General features: G+C 60.9%; 1 protein-coding gene across 9 annotated transcripts in view; it reads left to right on the top strand.

The window, feature by feature from the left end:
- The window catches only part of SOX13 (SRY-box transcription factor 13), a 39,863-nt gene that overhangs the window by 11,700 nt on the left and 3,087 nt on the right, over nt 1-25,076 (top strand). For 2 of the 9 annotated variants that reach the window (XM_054804320.1, XM_054804316.1), the window contains exons 1-10: nt 13,391-14,688; nt 17,317-17,394; nt 22,124-22,325; nt 22,648-22,753; nt 22,916-23,002; nt 23,381-23,553; nt 24,181-24,249; nt 24,400-24,514; nt 24,599-24,681; nt 24,762-24,921. In XM_054804320.1, the coding sequence (XP_054660295.1) occupies nt 17,357-17,394; nt 22,124-22,325; nt 22,648-22,753; nt 22,916-23,002; nt 23,381-23,553; nt 24,181-24,249; nt 24,400-24,514; nt 24,599-24,681; nt 24,762-24,921 (1,033 nt within the window). In that variant the 5' untranslated portion in view covers nt 13,391-14,688; nt 17,317-17,356. Of the gene's footprint in view, nt 1-4,779; nt 4,922-7,107; nt 7,258-13,390; nt 14,689-17,316; nt 17,395-22,123; nt 22,326-22,647; nt 22,754-22,915; nt 23,003-23,380; nt 23,554-24,180; nt 24,250-24,399; nt 24,515-24,598; nt 24,682-24,761; nt 24,922-25,076 lie in introns of those variants that run through there. The other 7 variants (XM_054804318.1, XM_054804319.1, XM_054804321.1 and 4 more) reach the window with 7 other exon arrangements.

Raw genomic sequence — 25,076 nt, 5'->3', positions numbered from 1 at the left:
TGCTTGTAGCTGCGATGGTTTTGGAAGTGGCGGGTGATTTTAGTGTCTTTTGGAGGTGCCAATCTGGCAGGCTCTCAGGCAGCTGGAGGACTGTGCAGCAAGAGCCAGGGGCTTTCTGAAAATCCCCCTTCCAGACCCCAGGCGTGGTCCCACTCCCAGGTCTGTCCTCCATCACCTGCCCCGGCCACACACCTTCCCCACGAGCCGGGTGGTGGCATCTCCTCCATGTCCTGCCTGCAGGCAGCGCTGGCCATTGCTACCCTCCACCAGCACATCACCCTCGGCAGAGGCCGGTGGCTGGGCGGGAGGGGGCCAGGGCAGTGGGACGTGGGGTTCTGGCCGGTGTCCCAACACGTGGAGCCGCAGCATCGTGTGCTGTGCCTGGCTCGGGGAGCATTTCGGTTGTTTCTGAGTGTTCTGCCCAGGTATTTCTGCTCAGACACCAGCCGGAGTTCACCTGTGATTTCAGCCCACACCACCCCGACTCTGCTTTCCTGCACAATCATTATTTACTCAATTTTACTTTGCTTTTCTGTCGAGCTCTCTCTGAGCATTGGCTAAGAACTGAGCTGCTCTGAGTGCACTCCCCATAGAGCAATCCTGGAACATCTTGGTTTTATTATGCCCAGATTAGAGCCTGTTATGCTGTGGGTGGACTCGCTCACACAGCCCCGACTCCCTGCAGTAGCTGGGCACTGCCAGTGCTGGGGAGGAAGGCAGCACGGAGCTCCCAGCCGCTGGTAACGCCTCTGAAGTGGCCAGGATAAATTGTGGTGTTTGGGTGGAAATAATTGTTAGGTTAATTCCTGGAGCACACCCACCACCCTGCTAGGAGCCCATGAGGGCAGGCGCCGGGTGGGGAGCAGGGGGAGAAGCTGCCGGGTCGGGCAGGGTTTGGGATGTGCTGCTTTCACAGCGATGGTCCCCCAGTACCCATGGCCCAGCTCTGTTCCCTCCCCGAGCTCCAAAACCAGGGGGGCGGGCAGGCAGGGACTGCAGGAGGGGAGGCAGACCCAGGGAAAGGCAGCACCTGGGAGACACAAAGGGGGTACAAGACCATCAGGACAAGCTGCCCATCGCCTGGGGGTGCAGAGGGTAAGGCAGGTCCCTGGCAGAGCCCTGCCGCTGGCCCTCGGCGTGCTGCATCCCTCAGCCCTACGACCGCGAGAGCCAGATACAGCGTGGTGAACTGAGGACAGCCCCAGAGCCGCCGTGATTCCAGACGGTTTGAGCTTCCCCGTTAGCATTGTCGTATCAGCTTGGGTTTAACGGGCTGCAGATGTCTGTCTGTCTGCCCGTGTGTGCGTGTGTGCACGCGCACAGCGCGAGACCACAGTGCGTGTGCCTGGTACGGCTCCCTGCGAGACGGTTCTCAGCGTGTGATGTGGCTGGGGACGTGGTGCTGGCCTCGCTGGGGCACATCCAGCCTTGGAGCCTCTTGGCCAGGGGCTTGTCGCTGGGTCTGCTGGGTTGCAAGGGACCCTTTTGGGCACGGCTCCCCCTTTCTGAGAAGAGCAGCGTGGCCACCCGCCGCCCCACGGCAGCGCAAGGACTTGGCTTGCAGATGGGGACGCTGCAGGGACGCCCTCGTCCCACATGCATGGGTTATTGTGGGATGCATGAGGCAGGTCTGGAGGCAGGAGCTGGGGAAGGTTTGGACCCCATCATCTCCCCAGTCCACGGATGGTCAGGGCTCCCGAACTGCTCCCCGGCTCCTCTCTTTCCTCTGGCCACAAAGCCAGAGCAACTCACTGGCCAAACAGCCCCCGGGGGTGCGTGGCAGCGGCCTCGCAGGGAATGGCAGCACCTTCATCCACATCTTCCCTAGATTTTCACAGGCAGCACATGAGGTGGGGAGCTACGGGGCAGCTGGCAGGACCCACGCAGCTTGCTCCCCGTTAGCAATCGCTTTGTAGCTTTCCCAGGCTGGTGAGGAGCAAAGCACATGCCCATTTCCAAACAATGGGTCCGCTTCCGTGCAGGAAGCAAGGTCGGATTTGTTCTCCCTGCTTTGCCCCCTCCGGCCAGTTATAAAGGGGCCAAGCCATTGTCTGAACCATTTCCATGACTCACTCACCAGTATCCTGCGATCCCGAGGCCAGGACTCGCAGCCAGCACAAAGCAGGAGGCACAGCTCCTGCGGCCAGCGGCACCGCAGGCTCCGTAGCAGGGTGGGGGGCTTGGGAAAAGGAAGGCGAGCGCTGGCCATGCCTTTCCCCTCCGTGCCCCGTGCGCTGGGGGCAGCGGGATCTTTGCCCCCACCAGCTTTCCTGGTCCCTCCACCCATTGTCCTGGTTTCCTTCTGCTGAGGGAAGCAGAAAGCCGGGGGAGGGATTGCAGGGTGGGAGCAGCGCTGGTTGCTCGCCCGGGCGCAGCCAGGTAGGGAGAGATGGAGCAGGAGCTGAGCGGGCCCTGTGCAAGAGGACTGAAAGGATGGGGACTGTCTTTGTACCATCATGTCCATCCTGACACCTTGTGCCCGTGGTCCTGGGGATGTCTGGCAGGTCCTGGGGATGTCCTGCACATCCTGGGGATGCTCCATGGGTGCTGGGGATGCCTTGCAGCGAGGTGGAGAGAAGGAGATGCTGGTGGAGCTGGTGTGGCTCAAAGGAGGACATGGGGAGGAGCAGAGCCAGGGTAGGGACAGGACCCGTGGATGCGTGGGTGGTGACACCTGGGGATGGGCAGTTGGACCACCACCTCTTGGCACCCATCTGGGAGGTGGTGCTGGACGCAGGGGACCGCAGTGTGGCCAGCACCTGGGGGGACCTGCCAGGCACTGGTCAGGGAAGGCCACCACGGCCACTGGGGACGGGGAGGAAGGAAAGGAAAGTGAAAGTCCGTGGCTGCTGCTCCGGCCTGGCTGTTGCTATGACGACCCGAACAAAGCTCCCGCTCCCTCGTTTTTTGGCTCAGTTGTGCGGGTCCTCAGCCTCTTTGTTAATTGTTTCCCCATCCAGTTTGGGGGATGCGCCTCCCGCCTCCTCCTGCCCCCAGAGTGGCTGGGGGGGCCTCGCCGGGGCAGCCGTAGCCCCAGGAGCGCACGGAGGTTGCCGTGGGCTTGCCTGCACGCTCGGCGCTCGCTTGGCCACCGATAACCATCTCCCTCATGTGACCTCTGGGGGTCTTCTCCCAGGCCGGGAGGTGGGAGCGGTTGGCAGCCGGCAGCACCGGCAGAGAGGGGCTGGCGGCTTTGGTGGGTGCGCGAGGCTGCGGGCACTGCCCGTGCACGGAATGGCACTGGGGGCGGCTGGAGTCCCCCCAGCTGGGGAGGGGGCTTCAGAGGAGCTGGGGGGGGCAGGGGGCTGGCTGGTGCAGGGGGAGCTGCCTTTGCATCCTGCCCTGCTGCAGGGTCGGTGCTTGCTGCACGGCCCCAGGAACGCCGTGTCCTCTCCAGGCCTCAGTTTCTCCATCTGTGAAATGGGAATGTGTATCACCAAGCTCCTTTACGTTTTGGGGTCTGTGGGTGCAGCCCACTCGCTGCCTTTGGTTTCCAAACACTGTCATGCTTCGTGTTTAATCCTCTGGGTGAAGAAGGCAGATGGGAAACTCTCTCAGATAACTTCTCGCCTGGCTCTGCCCAGCTCCGCTCGTTCCTGCTGGACACAGGGCGAGGAGACGCTGTGTGTCGGGATGGATATGGGGTGTGGGTGCCCAAACCCCTCCAGAAACCCCGTGTTCCCGGTTATTTCGTGGTGGCGGGGGGAGCTGGGAGTCCTGGGAAGACGAGCTCTTGTCTTCTGCTCCTGGGACTGGGTGAAAACAATGTTTGGAAAAAAAGCAATTCCCATGGAAGCAAATGACAGTGTGGGGGAGGAAACAGCTTTGAGTCAATGGGAATTTTCCCTGTTGGTGAAACGTAAACAGTTCTCCTTCCATGTTGACATAACATTTTAAAGATTTCATTATACAAAAAAGACTGTTTGTCAACATTTGTTTGTCCAAACCAACCCCCTCGCTCTCCAGCTGGAGCACCGTTTTTCTGCAAACGAAACGGTTTTTTTTCCTTTGGGAAGGTGGGTGATGGCATTCCCAGCAGAGCCGTTGGTGGGGTGCGGGATGTGTGGCACAAGGATGATCTCCTCATCGGCCGAGGGCAGCAAAGGCGCTGCCAGGGCCCCGTTTCCCTGTTGATACCCCCGAACTCCCAGCCGGGTTATCTGCTCCAACAGCACAAGCGTGTGGTCCCCCCAGCCTGTGTGTGGGAACGCTGGCTGCCCGGTGCCCCCCAGTCTGTCTCCCAGACCCATGGTGGTCTTGTGGCTCTGGGATGGTTGTGGTGGTCAGGGCAAAGGAGCAAAAACTGGGGGGGGGTGACGTGGGGATAGGCTGGAAGCTGGGCTTTGGGGTCTGTCACTTGGTGTGCCATGGTTTTGGGATGCCCCCCGGAGCTGCGGGCTGTGCTCCCTGTGAACCAGGCATCGTTCCAGCCCCGGGTGGGACCGGGTGGGACGGACGGGGGACCACGGGGGTGCCGGGGGGTGCGGGGGTGCCTCCCGGACTCCTCCGAGCCGTGCCTCAGTCTCTGGGGGCGTCTCGGCCCCGCCACAGGACTCCAGGGAAGAGGGCGAGAGCAATCCGGGAGCTCCCGGGGGTGTCACGCGTGGGTCCCCCGGCGGGGCAGGGGTCCCGAGGGGAGGGGACGGGGCAGAAGGGCCGCCCCAGAGCCGGCTGCTGGCTGGCTGGACCTGTGTCCCTCCTCCTCCTCCTCCCCTCCTCCTCCTCCCTCCTCCTCCCTCCTCCTCCTCCTCCTCCTCGCTCCCTCTCTCCGCCCGGCGCCGGGGCAGCTCCCACCGGAGGCGCTGGGGACATGGAGCGGACCTGAGCCGGGCGCGGCGGCGGCGGAGCCCGCACCGGCACCAGCGGCAGCACCGGCACCGGCGGCGGGGACCCGGGCACAGCGCTGCAGCGCGGCGGAGCCGTGAGTGCGGCCGGGGGCACGGGCGGGGACACGGCCCGGGGTGTGGGGGGGTGTGTGTGTGTGTGTGTGTGTGTGTACGGGTATTGCTCAGGGGGGCACCGACACGACCCCGGGGCGACGAGCATCCTCCCGGGTCGCGGTCCCCGACCCCGGCTGGGCTGAGCTGGGCTGGGGAGGCCGCCTGGCAGGACCCCCCCAAAGACCCTTTGATTAAACGGGAGAAGGAAAAAGGGGGAGAGGGGTGCAGGGCCCGTCCCCCGCACAGCGCCGTCCCCGCTGCAAAGTTCGGGGGCTGCAAACTCTCCTCCGAGAGCCCCCCCCCCCCGCGCCGGCAGCCGTGCCGGGGCGAGGGAGAGCCCGGCAGACAAGGGGTTAAGCCACGGGCACCCCCCCCGCCCCCGTCCCCGGCGGACAGGGCCGGCAGGCAAGGGGTTAACCCACGGACGACATCCCCCTCCCCGAACCTTGACCTGACTGCCGAGGGCTGCCCCACCGAAGCCCCCTCCCCGGGACCCCCGTCCCACCCACCCCGCGAAGGTTTCTCGCCCCTTCCCACTGGTGACCGTGGCTCCCGGTGGGACTTGTCCCCCTGTCCCGGGCACGCAGCCCTGGCCCCCACTGTGTGCTCTGGGTCGGAGATACGGGGGGGGGGGGGGCTGCAGGGTATAGCAGCCCCCCCCGGACACGGCACTGGGGGTCACAGCACAGACAGACACTGCACGGACAGACAGACAGACAGACACGCTGTCACAGCACAGACACGCGGGCCAGCACAGTGGGCACAGAGCCCGGCTGCCGTGCCCGGCCCCTGGCACACGCGTGTGTCCGCAGGGTTTGGGGCTGTTTGCAGGCGTTGGTGACTCTGGGGCGCTCAGGGGTTGGGGTCCCAATCCCTCATGTCCCGCCGCACCGTGGGATGGATGGGACACTCCTGCCCCGTCGTGCATCTCCCACCGCCTCTTCGAGGTGCGCTCGACAGGGAGAGGAGATTTCATCGCTCCAGCCTGCCCCGGAGAGCTGTGTCCCCACATCACCATCTCTGTTGGGAAGCAGGCGTGAGGTCCGGGCAGGAAAACTTGCCGTGGGTGCCACGCACGGACGTTTGTCTGTCCAAGAGGGGCTGGGGTTGTTCTAACAACCCGCAGAGACAGCATCGCGATACCGCACAGCCAGAGAGTGGGTTTGGGACCGGGGTCAGCACTAAACTCTTGTCACTTGCTGGCACCTAAGAGCGGATGAGCCTTGTCACTGAGGTTACGTCTTCCCCGGCGGCCATGGCGGGTCCTGTCCGCGCCTCCGAGTCGCGTGTCCGACCCGTCCTGGGCAGATTTGGGTCTCTGGGGGCTGAAGCTGCCGCACAGCGGAGCCCTCCCGGCAGCGGGGCTTGTGCCGTGGGGGTCCTGCAGCCGTCTTGGCAGCCCCACGGTGCTGGCGGGGCTGTGGGTGCAGCCGTGGGGGGATTTGGGGGGGGGATTTCACCCCCTGGGTGCTGGTAAACCTTGGCTCAGGGAGCCGCAAGGCGGGTGATGGAGCGCAGCCCCTGTGCGGCGCCGGGCGCTCGCCCCCGGGGACCTCCGCAGTTAAACACCGACAAAGTTAGTGGCGGAAGAGAAAAACCCAGAGTTGCATCGCCCAGGGAGCCGTGAAGGAGAGGTTTTTCGTGTGAAATGCGCAGATAAATACAAAGCTTTGCTGCTTTCCACCTCCGCCTAATGATTTCCAGTGTTTTATGCAGGGGTTTTGGTGCCAGTGAGGGATGCTGCCCAGGAAAAATTGCAGACCGTGGCCACATATTGTTCGAGTCTCAGTTACATCTTGTGAAGTACCTTCAGCATGGAAAACACTTGACTTCCAAAGCAAAGCTGGAGTAATAGATTTTAGGAGTGAAAAAGGACCATTAGCTCAGCTAATGTGATTTTCTCCATAGCACAGACCAGATAATATCACTCAGTTACTCTCCTATTGAGCCAATAACTCGTGTTTGTAATTCATGCAATTTCCTTTTAGTTCAATTTAATTTTGTACAGAATCCATTCTGTTGACACTGATACAGTACTTTTTTTTTTTTTTTTTTTGAAAGCCTGCGATTTCAGAAGCTTTGTGTTAAAAATAGCTGCTGTCCTTTGACAAACGTGGGCAGGCTAAAGACAGTTTTCTAAATCATTTGCGAGTGACACATTTTTTACCAGCATCTCCCTTCGTGCTGTTTATTTGATTCACTCGCGACTGGCAGAGCGGCTGCTGGGGCTGCCCTCCCGCGGGGCTGGGGGCTCGCCCTTGGCATCTGATCTGGCATCTCGTGCAGGAGGCGAAATCCCTTTGGAACAGAGTAATAGGTAGGAGCAGAGATCCCAAATATTTAAAGATCCGTTTTCCTCTCCGATGTGAAGCTCTCCGTGCCGTCGGGCAGCTCCCCTCCTCCGGCGTGCCTGCGTTGCTTTTTTTACCCCTGCCAAATCGGAGCACCCGGAAAGTCCTTCTGACGAGCAAAGTTTGTTCCAGCCAGGGTGCAAGATGTCCTGGGCGGGGGGGGGAATAGCTGGGCTTTTTGTCTCCCTGCCGAAATGTCCATTTTCCACAGGGGTGCCGGCGGAGCCGTGCCCTGGCACGCGGGGCCGTAGGGGAGATGGAGCAGATCGTAAACTTGTTATGTGCTGGAGGGGTTTTGATTTCGTTCATGGGATGCAGAGGAAGGGTTTTTCTCTCCGTGCAGGGAACACAGAAGCACAGTAAATCTAGTCTTTCAGTGGGTTTATTTTTACATTTGCTACTTGCTGGTGGGCTCCCCGGGGCGCTCACCCGAGCCTGCCGCTCTTGCTGCCCGTTGCCTTCCTGGAACCGAGACTCGCTGGGGCCGAGCAGCCCTCACGAACCTTGCGAGGAGGTCGGGGGACGGGGGGCACAGGTTGGCTCTGGGACCTGAGAGCAGCGTGCTTTGCACTCCCCATGGCAGTGGTCAGGGCTGGCTGGGGGGCAGATGGCGGGGGGCAGATGGCGGGGGGCTGCGTGCCCGTTGCAGAGTACCGCAGGCGGGCTGGGGCGCGGGTCCGAGCCGGGTCCCCTGGACGGAGCATCCTGGGGGCCGCAGGGTGCTGGCGCTGCAGGTATTGAAGTTCGCTGGCGAGCGGGGGGGATGGCGGAGCGAATCCCTGTGGGATACGGTGGGCTGCGCGGGACGCAGCGTGGGACACTTTGCTCGCTGCCCGGGGGAGCTGGGTCACCTCTGCTGTCCCCAGCCCTCCCTGTGCTCGGCGCAGCCGGGGCCGCTCGGGGATCCCACCCGTTCTCTGGGGTGCATCAGAACCGAACAAACTTTGAAGGATCTTGGTGTGGTGCTGGCGGGCTGGTGTTGCAGCAGCGCTGGTGGCTCTGCTTTTGGGGGTCCCTCGCTGCAGGCTCAGCAGACTGGGAGGGGGGGGAATTGGGGACCCTCAGGGCTGGCAGAGCCCACGGCCTGTGGCTGCTTGCCGTCCTGCACGAGCCGGCGCGGACGCGGCGAGCCCCGCTTTGTCTGCCCGCCACGAAGCCGCGTTCCTGCTTGCTCCAGCTTTATCCCATTGTAAACACTTACCGCAGTTTTGTGTCGGGCCGGCTTTGTGTGTGCACGTGTAATTGCAGAAATCAGAAAAGCTTTTATTACCGGAGCGACAACCTTTAACAGACGGCTGCGACCGATCGTAGGGACGCGCTCTCGGTACAGCTCTGCTCTGGTTTTATCCCCTGGATGTTCCCAGCCATGCTAATAAAATGCGTGCTGCTTATTTTCCTGAAAAAAAAAACCAACAAAACATTTATTGAAAAAAATAAATCCACTCGCAGACAGGATAGCTGCTACCTACAGCCTGCGATGCGTGGAGAAAGCCGGCTGGCCTCTTTTGTTCTCTCCTGCGGCTGTGCTGCTGAACGTAGCATCGCAACTAACTGGGGACTAGTGATGAAATATTTTCATTTAATTTTCCCTCAGCTAGAAAATACCGATGGGTCAAAACTGCCTCTTTTTGTGCGTCTGACAGCAGCCCGGTCTGGCGGCGGGGCTGATGGAGGAGTTGTGCTCGGCGGGAGGGAGAGCCCAGAAAGATGGGCAGCCCCGGGGTCGGGCGTTCCCCGGCTGAGGGTCCCTTGCAGCGTTGCGGCCACCCCTGACCAGCCAGGGCTGGGCTATCCTGGGCTCTGCTGCTTTATTTTTTCACAAACTTTGAGGAGGTTTTGGTTTCATTGCACTGCGGGGAGGAAGGTTTGGGGACAGTCAAAAGTTTTGCACGATGCATCACTAATTTCCACTCCATTTTAACCCAGTAACGATCATGCGAAAGGGAAATAAATCAGTGCAGCATATGGCAGTTCAGCTGGAAAATATCTCGGTGCCTTTACCCCATCCCGCACCATTTGAGGAGTAACTTCAGGAGTGAAATCTGCTCCCTTGGGCAGAGCCGCCGCCGGCCCAGCCGTGCTCCCGGGGAGCTCCTCATGGCTGGGTGCTGCTCGTGCGCGGCTGAGAAGTGCGTGGGCTCCTCCAGCACGGGGAAAGTTGGCAGGGTCCGAGGCATCAACTTTTGGAAAATTTTCTGCTGCTTGGAAGCCCTCCCTCTCTCCCTGCCTCCCACTCCGTGTCCACCTGCTCCAGGACCACATGTCCCAAGCTGGAACCGCTCCAGCCCCGAACAAGGGCCCTTGGTCTGCCCAGTCCCACCAGCTCGGCGCTGGCGGGGAGGGAGGCTGGGGAGGTGCGGGGGGCACGGCTGGCCGTGGGGGACCCTGAAACGGCCCCGCCGCTTGGGTGGGTCAGTAAAAAATATGAGTAGGGGATGCAGCAGCTGAATCTGCCTCAACAAAGCATTTATACAAGTGCGCTGGAGCACATGGTTGAAGTGGAGGATAGCAATAGGGGCACCGCTGAAACAGCCTTGTCCCCTTGCCTCCGAGCACCCTGCCAGCACCTTGGACCCCGAGCGGCTCTGCAGCTGCTTTTAGCTCAAATGTGTTGTTTTTCAAGGGGAAAGCCACTTCTGCAAACATTGTACTGGAGGGAAGCTCCCTTCCCTGCCTTCTCGTCCCGCTCCTGCTTGCAGCCCTTCAGCTGAAGAATGCAAATTGGGAGATGGATCTGAAATATTTGAAATTCTGCCTCTCCATAATTTAATGCTCCATTACCACCCAGGCCTGCTCGAGGCATGTGACCGTTATAAAAGATGCAGTCTGGTGGCTGCAGAGCCCGGGAAGCCTCCCCCCACGTACCCCCGGCTGTCTTATCAGGGAGGAACGAGATAATGTGGCTCATCGTTAAAGCCGCCTGGAAGACCCCTGTGAGCACCCACTAGCCCGGGCCAAAATCTGCTGGCCTGAGTTACTATTTTTTAATTCTCTCTGGTGAAGGCAGCTCGTGGCAGTTCATTGTCTGTTGGGAGGAAAGAGGATAAGATTATAAATTAAATATAGCAAAGAGAATTAAAAGAACATGGGGCAGCAGCGAGCCCGGTGGGGGTATTTGATCCTCTTTGCCCGTGCAAAATGGGGTTATCACGAGCTGGGCCGAGCCAGAGTCTAACAGGAGAAGGACGAGAAGCTGTAGGAGCAGGTAGATGGAAATACCCGATGGCATCACCAGCACCACAGCAGCTTCTGCTGCCGCCGCAGCGCTGGGGCCCACGCCGCTGCCGGGCGAGAGCCAGAAATCAAAACTTTTTGGCCGTAAAAGTCATCCTGTGCGATTCAGCAGGGCTGGCAGGGCTGAGCACGGCTGGGTGACGCGGTGCTGGGGTGCCAGGGCCAGGCAGACCCCGTCCGGCAGCGCGGTGCGGGGGGAGCGGGGGCATTTCCCAGCACAGACGGGGCTTTTTGCGCTGCTGTACTTACACCCATCGCAGCAATAGTCACCTCCGGTGTTGTCACCTTGTGCGGTTCTTGCCTCGGTGCCTGGATGGGTGTGGGTTTGCAGCGAGCAGCCCTCATCCCCCGTAGTCTTCCTCCCTTGTTCTGGCTGGGCGTTGATAGCACAGCGCAGCGCCGGTTTGCAGCTTTGTTCAGAGCCTGGAAAACCACTTGTTTGCAAAAGCTGAGCTAGGTGATGGGGCAGGTTGGACTGCAGCGGACGTGCCGGGGTGCGCAGAGCCGACAGTCCTGGGCTTGCACGTCTGCTCTGCTCCCCGCGCCGGCTGGCGAGGCCACCGGGGAGCCGGCCCCCAGTGCTGGGCAACCCACATCCCTCCAGCCACCGCCCCACGGCTGGCAGGGTGCTCTGTCCCCGCCGTGTCCCCGACCGTGTCCCCGTGGGATGCAGAGAGGAGAAGAAGTTGGGGACAACGCAGAGCTGGGACAAAGCCTGCAGGGCAGGGCGTGCGTGGCTGCGGGGCTGAGGTGCGCGTGCATGGGTGTGCAAGCTCGGAGCTGGGCAGGAGGGTCACACACGCACACCCCCCCCCCAGGAGCCCCGCTGGTTCACCTGCTAAAGGTGAGCTGATGTGGGACGGGTTTAGAAAACCCTCTGCCCTGGCTCAGGGAGGCAGCCCTGCCTGCTGCCTGCCCGCCCGCCTGCCTGCTGCCTGCCCGCCCGCCCACGAGGGCGTAGGGGAATGCCAGATCCCGGCTTATCTTTTGTCTGGAACAATAGAGGGCTTGGCCCTATTGTTCTACCTTGCACGCCCAGCCGGAAAGCGAGTCGTCCCCCCCCACCCCGGGGCAGAGGCTTGCACACGAGTGTGCCTGTCTGCAAGAGGGGATTTATAGGCAGGGATGGGCAGGGACGGGCAGGGCTGGCAGGGCCGTCCTCGCCCATCTGTGCTGCGTGGCCCTGTGTGGGTGCTGCCGCTCGTGGGGAGCTCTGCAGGTGAATTCCTGAGCGGGAGAAGCGGCTGCTCGGGACCTTTCCTGCTCGTTTTTCTTGTGACATGGGGATTTCAGGAGCTGGAGGGTTAATTTGGGGAAGGTCCCCAGGGCTATGCCTGGGCAGGCTGGAGGACCCATCCGTACCTGTGGAGGCAGCAGCATGGGCAGAGGCAGAGCAGTTATTTACCTCTCTTGGAGGCTCTCGGCTCTGGTTTGGGTCTCCAGGTGCAACACCGGCCTTTGGGCTTCGCATGCCCAGTCCTTCCCGCGGTGTTGCCTCGGGTCACTGGGTCCATCCTGGGACCTGGGTTGGGGAACACAGATTTTTGCAATGGGGGGTTTGTGCGTGTGTGCGTGCGTGTGTGTGTGTTTTTTCAAGTGAAGCTGGTACTGGGGGCTGGGTACTGGCCGTGGCTGTTGGTGTTTGTAGCGCAGCCCAGGGGAACACGCAGCAGGAGCCCTGAGAGTGCTTGAAGCCAGTTCTGCCCGTGAGCACCTCGGGCTGCAAACCACAGCCCCACGGTGCCGTACAGCCCTCCTCCTTCCTTCATTTAGGGGGGCAAAGCAAGGCTGACCCTTCCCCATGGGGCTCCCAGCGCCGGCAGCCCAGCCGCTGCGCAGCTCCGGCAGCCACGTGTGACTGTGTCAGGGCGGCATGAAACGCCTCCGGTCCCTCTCATCCTCCCCGTGCCGCCCGAGATCCAGCCCACGGCGCACAACGGGTGTGCAGCACAGCGGGGCGCGTGTGCCTGCCTGCGTGTGCCTGCCTGCGTGTGCCTGCCTGCCTGCGCGTGCCTGCCTGCCTGCGCGCCTGTGCAGGCAGAGCAACTGTGCCTGCCCACAGCTCCGCTAAGCCGTGCAGGCGAGCGCGCCGGGACGCAGCACGTGGAGGCAGGAGCTGCCAAAGCCCCTGGCTGGAGGGAGCAGGCTCGGGGACCCCTGGGGAAATCGGGATACGAGGGGGGGACAGGTGCCACGGGGCACAAAGAGCCCCTTGTGCGCTGGCGTGTGCTGCGGGACGCGGGGAGCTCCGGGCTGGCTGGGGGCAGTTGGACACCCCCTTGCAAATGGGGAGGGCTGTCAGCTTCTTGCTGGAGCACCTCTGCCCTTTGTGCTGTGTTTTTGTTGTGCAATGAAAACTATCCCAGCGGGCCAGTAAAAGCTCGTTCCCCAATCTCTCTGCTCTCCCGGAGGAGAGGAGCCTGGCCGGGAGCTGCTCGCATGACCAGGATTTCATGGGCTTTAGTTCCTCCAAAGAGAGAGGGGAGAGGAGGGGTGAGGTGCAAACCCAGCCCTGCGGGATAGTCATGGTTTGGGGGTCGCTGCTGCTGGATCCCTTGGGTGCTGCAGCGGGATGGGGTGGCAGGGGGTCCCCTACCCCCCCTCCAGAGCCCAGGGTCTCTCCCTGAGCCGAAGCAACGGTAGCAATAAAAACAGCACGAACCGGAGTCCCACTCCGCTCCCTCCGGCAATTTCTCTCACAAATGTGAGTCCTGCCCCGTTAACACGACCGCCGGCTCCGGGAGGCGATGCCGGTTGCGAGCCCCATTGCTGCTGCTGGGGGATGTTCTGCCTCTTCCGTGGGGTGCAGAGCAACGGGGCGGGGGGGGGGGGGGGTGAGCCGCCTCCCGGGCCGTCAACACAGGAGCCTGAATCCGCACCCTAAATCAGGGGTAACACCGTGAAAGTGACTGCGGCTTGCGCTAACAAGAGGGAGAAGTCAGGCCAAAAGCGTTTTCCTTGGGGGGGGTCTTCCTCCAGACCCAGCCAGCCGTGACTCTTCTGAGCCGAAGCGCAGCAGGAGCAGAGCCAGGGCTGCCACTGGTGCGGGTGTGATGGTTTGGGGCAGATGCTGGACAGCCTCTGGCACCGAGCACCCCTCCTTCCGGCTGCTTTTTCTTTCAAAGGGAGGTTGACGATGCCCCGGTGGCTTCAGGCATAGCTCCTGTCACACCAGCAAAAAAAAATCTGTTGCTGAAACGTCAGATGGCCCCAGCAGCTGGAGCTCCCCCCGCCCCGAATTTGGGCAGCAGCTGGAGAGGGCGAGGTGGCCCCGCGGAGCCTTTGTCCCTCCGTGTCCGAGCGTGCAACAGCTTGGGTGTAAGGACCTGTTTGCTGCAGCTCAGGATCCCATGCAAAGGGACCCTGAAGGTTTCTGGGGCGCTGCCGGCTGCGGGGTGTGGGGCACTGCGGGCGGAAGCGCGGCCCCATGACTTTTAGCTGCCACCGCGGGCTTGGGTGCCGTGTGCGAGGGGCACCGGGGCTGGCTCCGAGCATCCTTTCGGTGCTCATGCATGTGCTCAGCTCACCCAGGAGAACATGAGTGCAAACAAGATGGGATGGGGCCCCCCACAAAGAGGAGCTCCCCCCAAAGCCTGGGGGTGGCTGGAAAAAAAAAAATGACATTAGTGGAAGGTGTGAAATGCCATGGACAGCAGCCGATGGCATGGGATGTCACTGGGACGGACCACGGGGCTGTGCCAGAATAGCACCCGATCCTGCGTGCCACAAACCTCACCCGTGGGTCCCCCGTGGCGTCGTGCGTGGAAAAAGGGTTCGGAAAGTGCTTCCCTCCCTGCAGCCCCGGGAGGCACAGGGCAGAACGCTGGCGAGGCGGGTGAGCCCCATGTCTTTTTTTTTTTTTTTCTAAGCAGGAGAGGAAAAGGGTCAGATGTCTTCGCCCCTCCATCATGCAATAGGAAAGTATTGTTTACGAAGCAGCCGAGTCAAACGTGCGCTCCGCTCTGCCTGGAAACGCTGAGTGAGTGAAATTACACAAAAACGACACTGAGATTGGCCTCCCCGATAAGCCCGAGGGCCGCTTTTGGGTGAGGGGAGGACAGAAACTGCGAAGAAAAGGAGGGAGATGCGCTAACCGCGCTCCTTCGCCGTGCCGTGCCGTGCCGTGCCGTGCCGGCATCACCGTGCCGTCCCGCCGGGGCTGGGTGAGTTGTCCCCGTCTTTCGCCTCCTGGCTCTGCTGGCCTCCTGCTTGCGGGGCTGGATCTTTCTTTAATTACTCTGGGTTTGCTGAATTTTTTGTTTTTAAATTCCTTTCCCATAATTGATTGTTTGATGCAAATCGGTTAAATTGGGGAGTGGAGAGATGGGATGAGCCGATGCCTGTGCTGGGGTGGTGGGAGGGGGTTTGGGAGCAGCCCCAAGGACCCGATCCCGGGGACCACCCGCCGCCCTGGGGAGGGTCGGCCGCTGCTGGCATCGGTGGGACCCTGGGCCTGATCCAGCCACCCTGGGTGCTGGGTGTAGAGGCTCAGCAGCCGCGAGCCGGGCAGGTTTTGCTGCTGGTTTTTTTGGTAAAGCCTTGCATGAGGGAGGAAAGTAGTTTTAAAAATTATTTCTGATGCAGAAAAAAGCTAAGAAAGCGTAAATACCAGTTCTTCAGCGTTGCTCCCTCCTCGTGCTTCCCCTGCATCTTTCCCTCTTAATACGGGGTGATATTTCTGTGTTCCGTTGGCTTGTAACGCGGGGGAAGAAAGGAAGGGCAGAGGAGAGGATGCAATAAGAAGGGCATCTCTGAAAATATTAAGATTGTGGGGTTGGCGATTTTCTGTGGAGTGTTTAGACCTGCAGGGAAGGGAAGTTTCTTCTTTCAGCATTTTTCCCCGTCCGTCCCTGCCCGTGCCGCTGCTCAGAACCGAGCAAAGTGCTTGCCTCTGCTGAGCACCCCCTTCTCCTGCTGCACCCCCCAGGGCTGCCAGGCCTTTTCTTAAAGATGCTTTCAACGGCGTAACCTTCCCTGGACAAGAAACCCATCTGCCTGTAAAGCCGGAGACCGTGCAAGGAGGTTTTTCCTTATTGATATGTCTTATTGAGTGGAAGAAAAAAACCCAAAGCATCCTGCAGACTGTCTAGTCTTGATGCCAGGAAACGGGAATGACCAGCGCGGTCCCCGGCCATCACGTGGGCTGCTGCTGGGATTGTTCCCGCGTCTTCTTCCTCCGGGCTTTGCACGGTTTTAAATAATTCCAGCGCGACGGAGTTTCCTCCACTTCCCTGATGAGATCATTCCCCGTCTAATAAATCTTGCGGCCAGGAAGTTCCACCTGAGGTTCAGTTTAATTTTTCCCCTACTTAAAACCATCCTATCGCTCATCCCAGTAAAGGAAAAATGTGTTTGGGTCGTGGCTGTGAAGGCAGTGGACCTGTGCCAGTTTACGCCCACGGAAGGATCCGACCGCCTCTTTGTATTTGATTTCATTATTTGTGTGGTTATAAGGCTACTGGCTGGTTTTCATCTGCATCCTAACGCAGCCGGGCTCGTGAGAGGAGGCATCCCTGGATTTTTGGGTTGCGGAGGCACAGCCGGGCAGTGGAGGGGGGTCCCAGCTAAACCCTCGTGCTGGGGCACAGCGCGGGCAGGGAGCAGCTGAGTAATCCTTTATGCCAAGACAGGAAAGCGGTGTGCAGTGATGTGTCCCTCTGCCATCTCATAAGAAACCTGAGCAAGGTGATAACCCCCCCTCAGAAGCAATGTGAAACCAGAATTATCAGTAAGCTGGAAATTGTTAGTAAGAGGGGGCAGGAGGAGGCTGGGACGTGGCCCAGTTAAAACATGCGCAGGGCTGGAGCAAATGGACCCGTGTACCCACAGAAAATACCTTGTGCTTGTCTCGTCGTTATCATGGTAGGCTTCGTTTTCCATTCCCACCCGGAGCATCCCGTGTGTCCAGGCTCCGTCACCGTGCCCAGGCTCCGTCACCGTCGGCCGGTGCTCTGAGACAATCTGCGCAGAGCTGGGGTCTCCTGGTGCACATAGGAGATGGAGGACGTGTAGCCATCCCGTTAAGCCACCCAGATCCTCTTCTTCCCCCTGCCACAGCCTGAGAATTCATCGTTTTCTCCTTGTCTTGCAAGTGTTCACTTAAATGAATTTAGTGATTAATACGGGTTATTTTCTCTCTCTCCTCAAGTTTTGAATGGCAGGATTGATTCGATTTCCCCCCGAACCTCTGAAGGGCTTCTCTGCTGGCATGCATCAGAGAGATATGCATTTCATTAGCAGTCCTGGATGTGGCCCGGGGGCCTTTGAAGAAGTCAGGTTGAGTTTTTTTGGATAGAATTAGTAAATGCTATGCTAGCTGGTTGTAATTGCTTTAGGGTTAAATCTTCCAAGGGCCGTGCGGTAATAGGAGACCTGCGTTGCTGCTTTTCATCTTAGTAGATGCAGAATTGATGCTCCCCCCTGCAAAGAGCCGTAACGTGGCAGTGCTGAGGCTGCGGCAATAGGAACTCTTCCAAGGGCGAAAGGGGGGATATCCTCCCGTTGGGGGCACCACGGCGGGGGTCTGGCTGATGCCAGAGCTTTTCCCATGAGACCTCAAGCCTTGCAAGATGGAGAGGGGTGGTTGGGGTCTGGGATGGTGAAACAGCCATTGGCTACTGCTGGGCAGGACGTGGCTGGCAGCTCACGTGGCATCACCCTGCCCGTGGCAGGTCTTGGCACACAGGTGCTTGCTGGGCACGTGCTGCTGCCCCTCTGCCCCAGGGGCATCAGCCTCCCGAAATCCCCCCACCGCCTGCCAAAGATCTCCCTTCTCGGCGTTGATTTTGCAGCTTTTCCGGCAACCTGAGCTCTCGGCAGCCTTCTGGGCAGATGGAGGTTGTGGCTTTCCGTGGGAGCGCCGCTGACAGGTAAGATGTTAAAAATGCGGCATTTGAGGATGCATAAAGCGTTGGCTTGCGCCCCCCCAAACACAGAGTGTTTCCGCTGCTGCAGCATCCTGGTTTGTGGGGCAGCACGAGTGGGTGCGCGCCTGTGACGCAGCCCCACGGGGAACACGTGTCCTGCTCCGAGCAGCTCCTGTCCATCAGGGACATGTGGAGCTGCGCCACTCACATGGTGACAGCATTTCTGAGGCTGAATACGTTCAGCATCCAGCTGCCTTTTGGGTTTAAAACCTGCTTTTTCAGAAGCAGTGAACCCCACGATCTTACACTTTCTGCCCCGTTTCACCTACGGCACGTAGCCAACGTGCTGGCAGTCCTCGTCCATCCACGGCTGGGGGTGGCAGAGCCTGCATCCCCCACGGCCGCCTGCTTTTGCCTTCCCAGGGAATAACCCACTGTCCCAGGGAAGGATGGCAGCCCCGTGAACTTCCCCCAGCCAGGGCCATTCGCCTTGGCCGTCCCTGGCCATCCCTGCCTGGCCATGGCGGAGGAAGCCATCCATTCTTTTATGTGCGAAGGCACGCCGGGCGGAAATGGTTGGAAACGGCCCCGAAAGGACATTCCAAGTCTGGCAGGAAAGCGGCCCGCTCGTCTGGCAGGAGATGGGCTATTGTCTGTCCCGGTGGCCGGCCGGGATTCCTCGGGCCTTGCTTGGAAGAAGAAAACGTCCGCGTGTGTGTGTGTGTGTGTGTGTGTCTTATTTTTTCCTCTGCGCTCTCTCTCTCGGGTGTTGGGGGCTGCGAACGCTGCACGTGGCTGGTGCGTGCATGGCGGTGGTGTCACGCTGCCCCAGCTCCCATCAGCATTGTTGTGTTTGGTGCTTTCTCTTCGGGTTTTTGCCCTGTGTGTTTTTCCCCTGGCTGGGTTGGTCACCTGGGACGTGGAGGCAGGATGCGGCAGGGAGGCGAGTGGCTGCGTGCCGCTCGGATGGGCGGATTTGGTTTGGGATGACTGGGTACCACGCTGGGTACCACGCTGGGCTCCTGAAGGGAAGAGCCTGCCGTAACCCGTGAACTGATAGCTTTCTGCTGTAACTGGGGAGAGAAAGGAAAACAAAAGCCCCAAGGGCTTTCCCTGCTGCCCCAGCCAACCTAACGGGCAGGCGGGGATAAGGTCAGCCCGAAAATCTGGGCAGCCCAGCTCCGCCAGCCAACCCCCGGCCACTCTCCCTGAGTCCCCCATCTGCGGGAGCCCTTTGCAGCGCAGCCCCCTGGGGTGGGATCGGCCTGAGTCGAGGGGCAGGATTAGCCCCAAGGCAGGGGCTGCGGCACAGGTTGGGGGAGCTGTGGCACGGGGCAGGGGTGCTGTGGCACGAGGCAGGGGGCTGTGGCACAGGGTGAGGGTGCTGTGGCACAGGGTGGGGGTGCTGTGGCACGAGGCAGGGTTGCAGGACCATTCCTGCACTTGCATCCTCTCCCAGGACTGGCGAAGGTGGTCATGCCGCGGTGCCATTGTCCCAAGCCGAGCAGCTTTTCTTCGTGCTGGTGGGGAGATGCCAGCAGCTCCCTACTCTGCAAAGCCAGAGCCTGCACAAGCAACGGGAAGAGGTTCTGGGTGCTGGGGGGGTCTCGGCATCTCACCGGTGCTCCCCGAGCTGCTGCGGTGCTGGGCAGGGTGGGGGTTTGCTGGCGCCTTGGCCCCCCGCCCCGGCTTTTCGAGCTGTTCCGCTGCAACACAAACGGGCAGATAGGATCAGCTGGCAGGCAGGAAGGGTGGCACGGCCACCGGGAGAATTGCAGGACGTGCCGTTCAGGGGTACGAATGGAGGAAAAAAAGCTGTCGCCATCCTGAAAATCTCAGCCCTTGGACTTGCTGGGCTGGAGTTTGGAGGCAAGGTGAGCACGTCGATGCCTGCGCAGTACGGGCATTTTAGGGCTTCAGTGCTTGTGAGATGAGACCCCCATCACAGCCCCCAAAACGCCATGCCGGGAGGAAGCAGCCCCATGGGGTCCCTGGTCCCTCACCGAGGACTCGTGGCTCCCCGGCGGGTCTGGTTTGGTCCTCCAGCCTGGCACGTCACATCCCAACCCCATTCCCTCCCTTCCCCTCGCCTTGCATTAAGTGGGAAACATTAAAGGCGAAGATCTGTTACGCTCCCTGTGCCAAGGCAATTGTTCCCGTCCCCATTGTCTGCCACAGCCAGCCCCGGAGCCCAGCACCTGAGCCCGCAGCACAGGGCTGCTGCGGGAGCCAGCCCTGTAACAAGATAACGGCACCGTTTTCTCCTTTTTCTTCTCTCTCTCTCTTTTTTTTTTTTTTTTTTTTGTTCGGCAAACCGTATAATAAATCCACAGTGAGGCCCTTTTCAAACAGACCCCTATTAAAGTACCGGCCCCATTTTAAGAGTAAACTTCTGGTGGCACTGGGAGGTTACGTACAATAGAAATGTGACCTGCCGGGGGAGTGGGATGTCGCTTTTGTGCGTGCCTCAAACCGAAGGCGTCGAAGGCATCGCTCGGTGCTGCAGTGCTGCTGCCACCATCCCATTACCCGGGCACCTGGGCAGGTCGGGGCCGGGCAGCATCCCAGCCGCAGGGAGGGAGAGCACACCTGTGGCAGGGATGCACCGAGCAGGGGTTTTTTTGCCTTTAAAAAAAACCCAAAAAGACTGGAAGGAGGGAGCAGCTGTGCACCCACACCCGCAGGTCCCACGTTAGGAAAGTGCCCAGGGCAAGTTGCTGCAGCCGCCGTGTGTTCGTGCCTCAGTTTCCCCACCTGTAGCACGCCAAGAGCACAAGCTCTGGGGGAAGCCTTGCAGGGCAAATCCTGCCTCTGCGGGTCACTGGAGCCGGCAGAGCCACGGGCACGGCTTCCCGCTGGCTGCCTGCCACCGCCACGCCGCTACCAAGTGTGTCCGGTTCCTCCGCGGCCGAGGCGTGTCGAAGGCAGGCGATGGGTTTTTGGGCGGGCGCTGGCCGTGCCCGGGTCGCCCTCCCTGCCGCCGAGCTGGCCAAGGTGAGCCAGGGGCAGGAAGGGGCGACGCGGGCGGTGCCACAGGATGCGGCAGATACCGGGCGATGCCGACGCCGGGAGGAAGCCCGCCGGCCCGGCGAGTGCGATGGTTTGTTCAGCGAAGAGCAAGGGAACCGAGATTAAAAAAAGCCCTGCTAAGATCAGAAAGGCTGGCGCGCACAGTGCCCTATTGTGGAGCTGTCACACTTCCCTTTACTTTATTGCTTTTGTCCAACACCCTATTGTTCCACTTCCTTTTGTCCCCTATTCACAGCCCTGGCTTTTCATTACCCAGCCGGCCTTGTTGTTTTCGTTTCTTTTGTTTGAAGTTCCTGAGAGGAAGGTTTTATTTTCAGCGGTTTGATTAATTCGCAGCTTGAGCTGGGCTTTGTTTGTTATGTAATTGCTGCCCTGAGTTGGGCAGCCCCGGCTCAGCCCCCCCACCCCAGCTCGCACCCCCAGCCCCGATTTAGAGGGGTCCCGATGAGCCATCGGGGTGTGGGGAGGCGAGAGGGAGCAGAGCACGGGGATCCTGGTTGTGGGGTGCCAGAGCCCGGGCAGGATGCTCTCCCCATCCCACCACGGCCCCTTCCCACCTCGGCAGCCCCTGTGGTCCCGGAGCCCGGATCCTGGCTCCTGACAGCGGCCGGTGCAAATCCCTTCCTTAGCGGCCTCCTTTTCCCATTATTCCTCCCTGAAAGGCGAGCCTCAGGAGGGTAATATTTGTTCCCATTCTTGCTGTGCAGCGTGAGGGTTGATGGCCCCGAGGAGGCAGATCCCTGCGAGCAGGGCTGCGGGCGGGCACTGCCCCTTGCGCACGGCCGATCCCTCTGCGCCGAATGCACAGCGAGCTCCCGGCGTGCCCGGCTCTCGCTCGGGGATACGGCCCCTGCAGCCCTGGCATCACCAGAGGCTGCAGCAGAGCTGGGGCTTTGCAAGGGACACGGCTGCAGTACGTTGTTTGGGGCAGGTCCCGTTGAAAATACCGGCTCTGGCTGTGCTTGGGGTCCCCATGTGTTATACCGCTCGTCCCCCGTAACAGCTCGCAGTCAGGGAGTGGGACCGGCACCCGTGGCCATGCTGGTGAAGTTGGGGAGAGCTGCTCCCCGGGGCCGGCCCCTTGTCCTGGCTGGGGCTCGGCCGGTCCCAGCTCCGCGCCGTGCCGGGGACTCCCGGAGGAGCGATTCTGGTGGCCGTCCCAGCCATTGTTCGGCGGGGCAGGATTTCCATTTCCCGTCGGAGCGGGAAACCTGCCTGCCACCCTGCCGGCTTTCTAGGCACGGCTCCTGGGGTGGTGTGGGGGGGCAGCTCGTGAGCCGAGAGCTGGGGACCGCTGGGGTGCTGGGCCAGGTCTGGCAGGGGTCTCTGTCGCGGTGAGCCTTGGGCTGCTCTCTGCCAGGCTGCTGGATGAAGCACATGCTCATATTGGCCCTAAATCCCGTGCCTCTGGGTCACTTTCTTTAGGGCTTTGCTTTGTTGCTCCATTCCCTTCACAGCCCAAAGTGTGAAGGGCTTGTTTCCCTGGGGGCTTCTGGCCATTGAGCCCCAAATCTGCAAAAAAACCTGAGCTTAGGAAGCCAGGAACAAGAGCTCAGCTTCGCCAAGCCATGGCAAAAAGCAAGACCGTTGCTCCTGAAAAACCAGCAGCACAGGGCACCCCAGTATGGGGCCAGTCTGGGAAAAGGGGTGCCCGTGTGTGGGGGTACCCCATGGCTCTGCTGATGGCCCTGCCACCCCGTAGGATGTCCATGAGGAGCCCCGTTTCTCCCCACCTGGAGCTCGATGGAGCGGGCAGCATGGTGAACTGCACCATCAAGACGGAGGAGAAGAAGGAGGGCGGCTACGAGTCCCCGCCGGGGACTGCCCCCAGCACCGAGCCCCGTCCCAACGACACGCCGGGGCCACCGCCGAGGGAGGGCACCGACCCCCAAGCCCTGCCGCAGGTGGGTCCCACGGCTGTGACGGACGCTGGGCCTGGTGGGCAGTCTAAACAAATAATAGAAACCTCCAGCAAACAAGTCGCTCCAGCATGAAGAGCAGAGATGCTCTCAAGCTGGGCTGGGGGAAATGTGCCTGGCAGAGCGTATGGTCCAGCAGCCAGCCAGGGGGGCCAGCTCTGAACATCCCACCAGTGGGGCCGGCTCTGAACATCCCACCAGTGGGGCCGGCTCTGAGCATCCCACCAGCCCAGCATCTCCTGCCCTGACACCGGGGGCTGTCCCCATCTGCGGGAGCGGATGCCGAGTAACGCTGTGTGTGTTGCAGGAGTCCTGCTCGCCCGCCGGCGATGCGCTGGAGCCCAGGCGCTCTGCCTTCGAGCCAGCTGTCAGCGGCCAGGAGAAGCTGGACTTCAACAGGAACTTGAAGGAGGGTGAGAAAGGTTTCTGAGTGGCCTCTGGGACCCCCCTGGCTCCCTTCAGGCCCCTCCTTGTTTCTGCAAAGGTGCGGAAGGGAGGAACTTAGGGCTGTGCTCACCTGGCTGTCCTTTCCCTCCCATTGCTCTGCTGACCCCGGTGCCTGCCGGCATGGACAGTGATGCCAACCATCGAGAAGTTACTGTCCAGCGACTGGAAGGAGCAGCTGCTGGGCCGAAACGCCGCTGAGTCCAAGGAAGTGAAGGGTGAGGTCTCCCCCTGGCCACCCACCTCCGCCGTCCTCCCTCCTCTGCCCTGTGCCCAGGCAGGCTGGGCTCCAAACACGGCGTTTCCCACCCAGGCAGGAAGTGAGATGTGCCTGCAAGTGTGTGTAACAGGGATTAAATCGGGATTTAACAGGGATCTGTGCTTTTTTAACCAAAACATTAAGTTGATATTTTGGGGGGGTGAGCATTGCTAATGAAAGCTTGCCTCTGACTACACAGAGGGGATGGTTCAGCACACGGGGGTCTTTGCACCCTGCCGTGCGTTAGACCATGCATCACCCACCAGCACCCAATGGTGGTGATGATGCTGTTCACCCTCCCCAAGCCTCTGACCCGCAACCGCTTGGCTTCTTCCAGGAACCCAGGAGAGCCTGGCAGAGAAGGAGCTCCAGTTACTTGTCATGATCAACCAGCTGTCCACGCTGCGGGACCAGCTCCTGACGGCCCACTCGGAGCAGAAGAACATGGCTGCGATGCTCTTTGAGAAGCAGCAGCAGCAGATGGAGCTGGCACGGCAGCAGCAAGAGCAGGTGGGGTCAGGTCCCTGTGGGCAACCTGCTCAGGGGAAGCGTTTGCCAGGGACCACCCAGCCCTTCAGGGATCCCTTTGGGATCTGCTGGCCACGGGTGTGGGACCAGGACAGGGTTCCCCTGGGAATGGTGGGGAGGTGGCCATGGCATTGAGAGCAGCAGGACTTCGCTGTCTGCCCAAAAACCCTCCTGTTTTTCCGTGCTCTTCCCAAAGACGCCCCATCTTGCTCCTTGTGCCGGGAGGACAAAGGTCAAAGGAGATGGGAATCGCACTCCTTAAAATAATTAAACCACACCGCGTCCTTCCTGACTGTGCTCTCTTTGCACACCTATTTTCCCTCTCTGGTGGCCCATAAGGTGCTAAGGGCAGGGATGACCCCCCCCCCGGCACACACGAGTGGGGGTGACACTGTCCCTCCCAGCCTGTTTTGCTCCCCATGTCCCAGGATTTGGCTCAGGGACAGCTCGGCCACCCCCTGCCCGCCCTGCCCATGGCCCTCGGGACTCTCTGCAGACCCCTTGTCCATTGTGCCGGTGTTGGGCAGCTCATGCCAGGTCGTAGCCTCCCCAGGGCCAGCGCGGCAGTGCCGCCGATGCCGCTGAGCCCTGCTGTCTCCCCTCTGCCAGATCGCCAAGCAGCAGCAGCAGCTCATCCAGCAGCAGCACAAAATCAACCTGCTGCAGCAGCAGATCCAGGTAAAGGTGGGGGACACCTCCCTGCGTCCCCCTTCCCGCGCTGGGTGATGGCTCGTGTCCCCTCCTGGGGCCAGGCAAAGGGGTGGCACCTGCCTGCAACGTCCCACAGCGGTTATCTGGTCTCTGCTTCTGTCCCCCTCTTCCCTCCAGCAGGTCAACATGCCCTATGTCATGATTCCCGCCTTCACCCCCAGCCACCAGCCTCTCCCCGTCGCTCCCGACTCCCAGTTGGCGCTGCCCATCCAGCCCATCCCCTGCAAACCAGGTGAGCGGGGTCCCCCAGGACTGTCCCAGCCCTGTGGGGTGTCCGTGTCCCCCCCCAACCCCTCTCTCCCTCTGCTCCCCGCAGTGGATTACCCGGTGCAGCTGCTGCACAGCCCCCCTCCTTCCACGCTGAAGAGACCCGCCGGCTCGGGCCACCTCCAGATGCAGGTACAGCCCCGAAGCACCTCCATGCCCTGGGCTGGGGTGCTGCAGGGTCTGCGCTTCACCCTCCCTCCCCTCCGCCGCAGGAGACCTCGCAGCCGCTGAACCTGACGGCCAAACCCAAAGGCTCCGACCTCCCCAGTGCCTCCAGCTCGCCCAGTTTGAAAATGAGCGGCTGCCAGTCCCTCACGCCGAGTCATGGGACCGCCAGGGACCTGCAGACCAGCCCGTCCAACCTGCCTCTGGGTGGGTTCCCAAGTACCGTCACTGATGGACGGTCCCATGTCCTCCCCTGGCCACCTCCTGGAGACGGGGGACATTTCTGCTCCCTGGGGTGGCCTGGGTGGGCACCTGCTCTGTGCCACCCCCTCGGGGCACGCAGTTGTGATTGCTGGGGTGGG

Source organism: Grus americana, chromosome 25, assembly GCF_028858705.1.
Source record: "Grus americana isolate bGruAme1 chromosome 25, bGruAme1.mat, whole genome shotgun sequence".
Lineage (NCBI taxonomy): Eukaryota > Metazoa > Chordata > Aves > Gruiformes > Gruidae > Grus > Grus americana.
The sequence above is the reverse complement of the archived record's forward strand: the minus strand, read 5'-3'. Positions and strand labels throughout refer to the sequence as shown.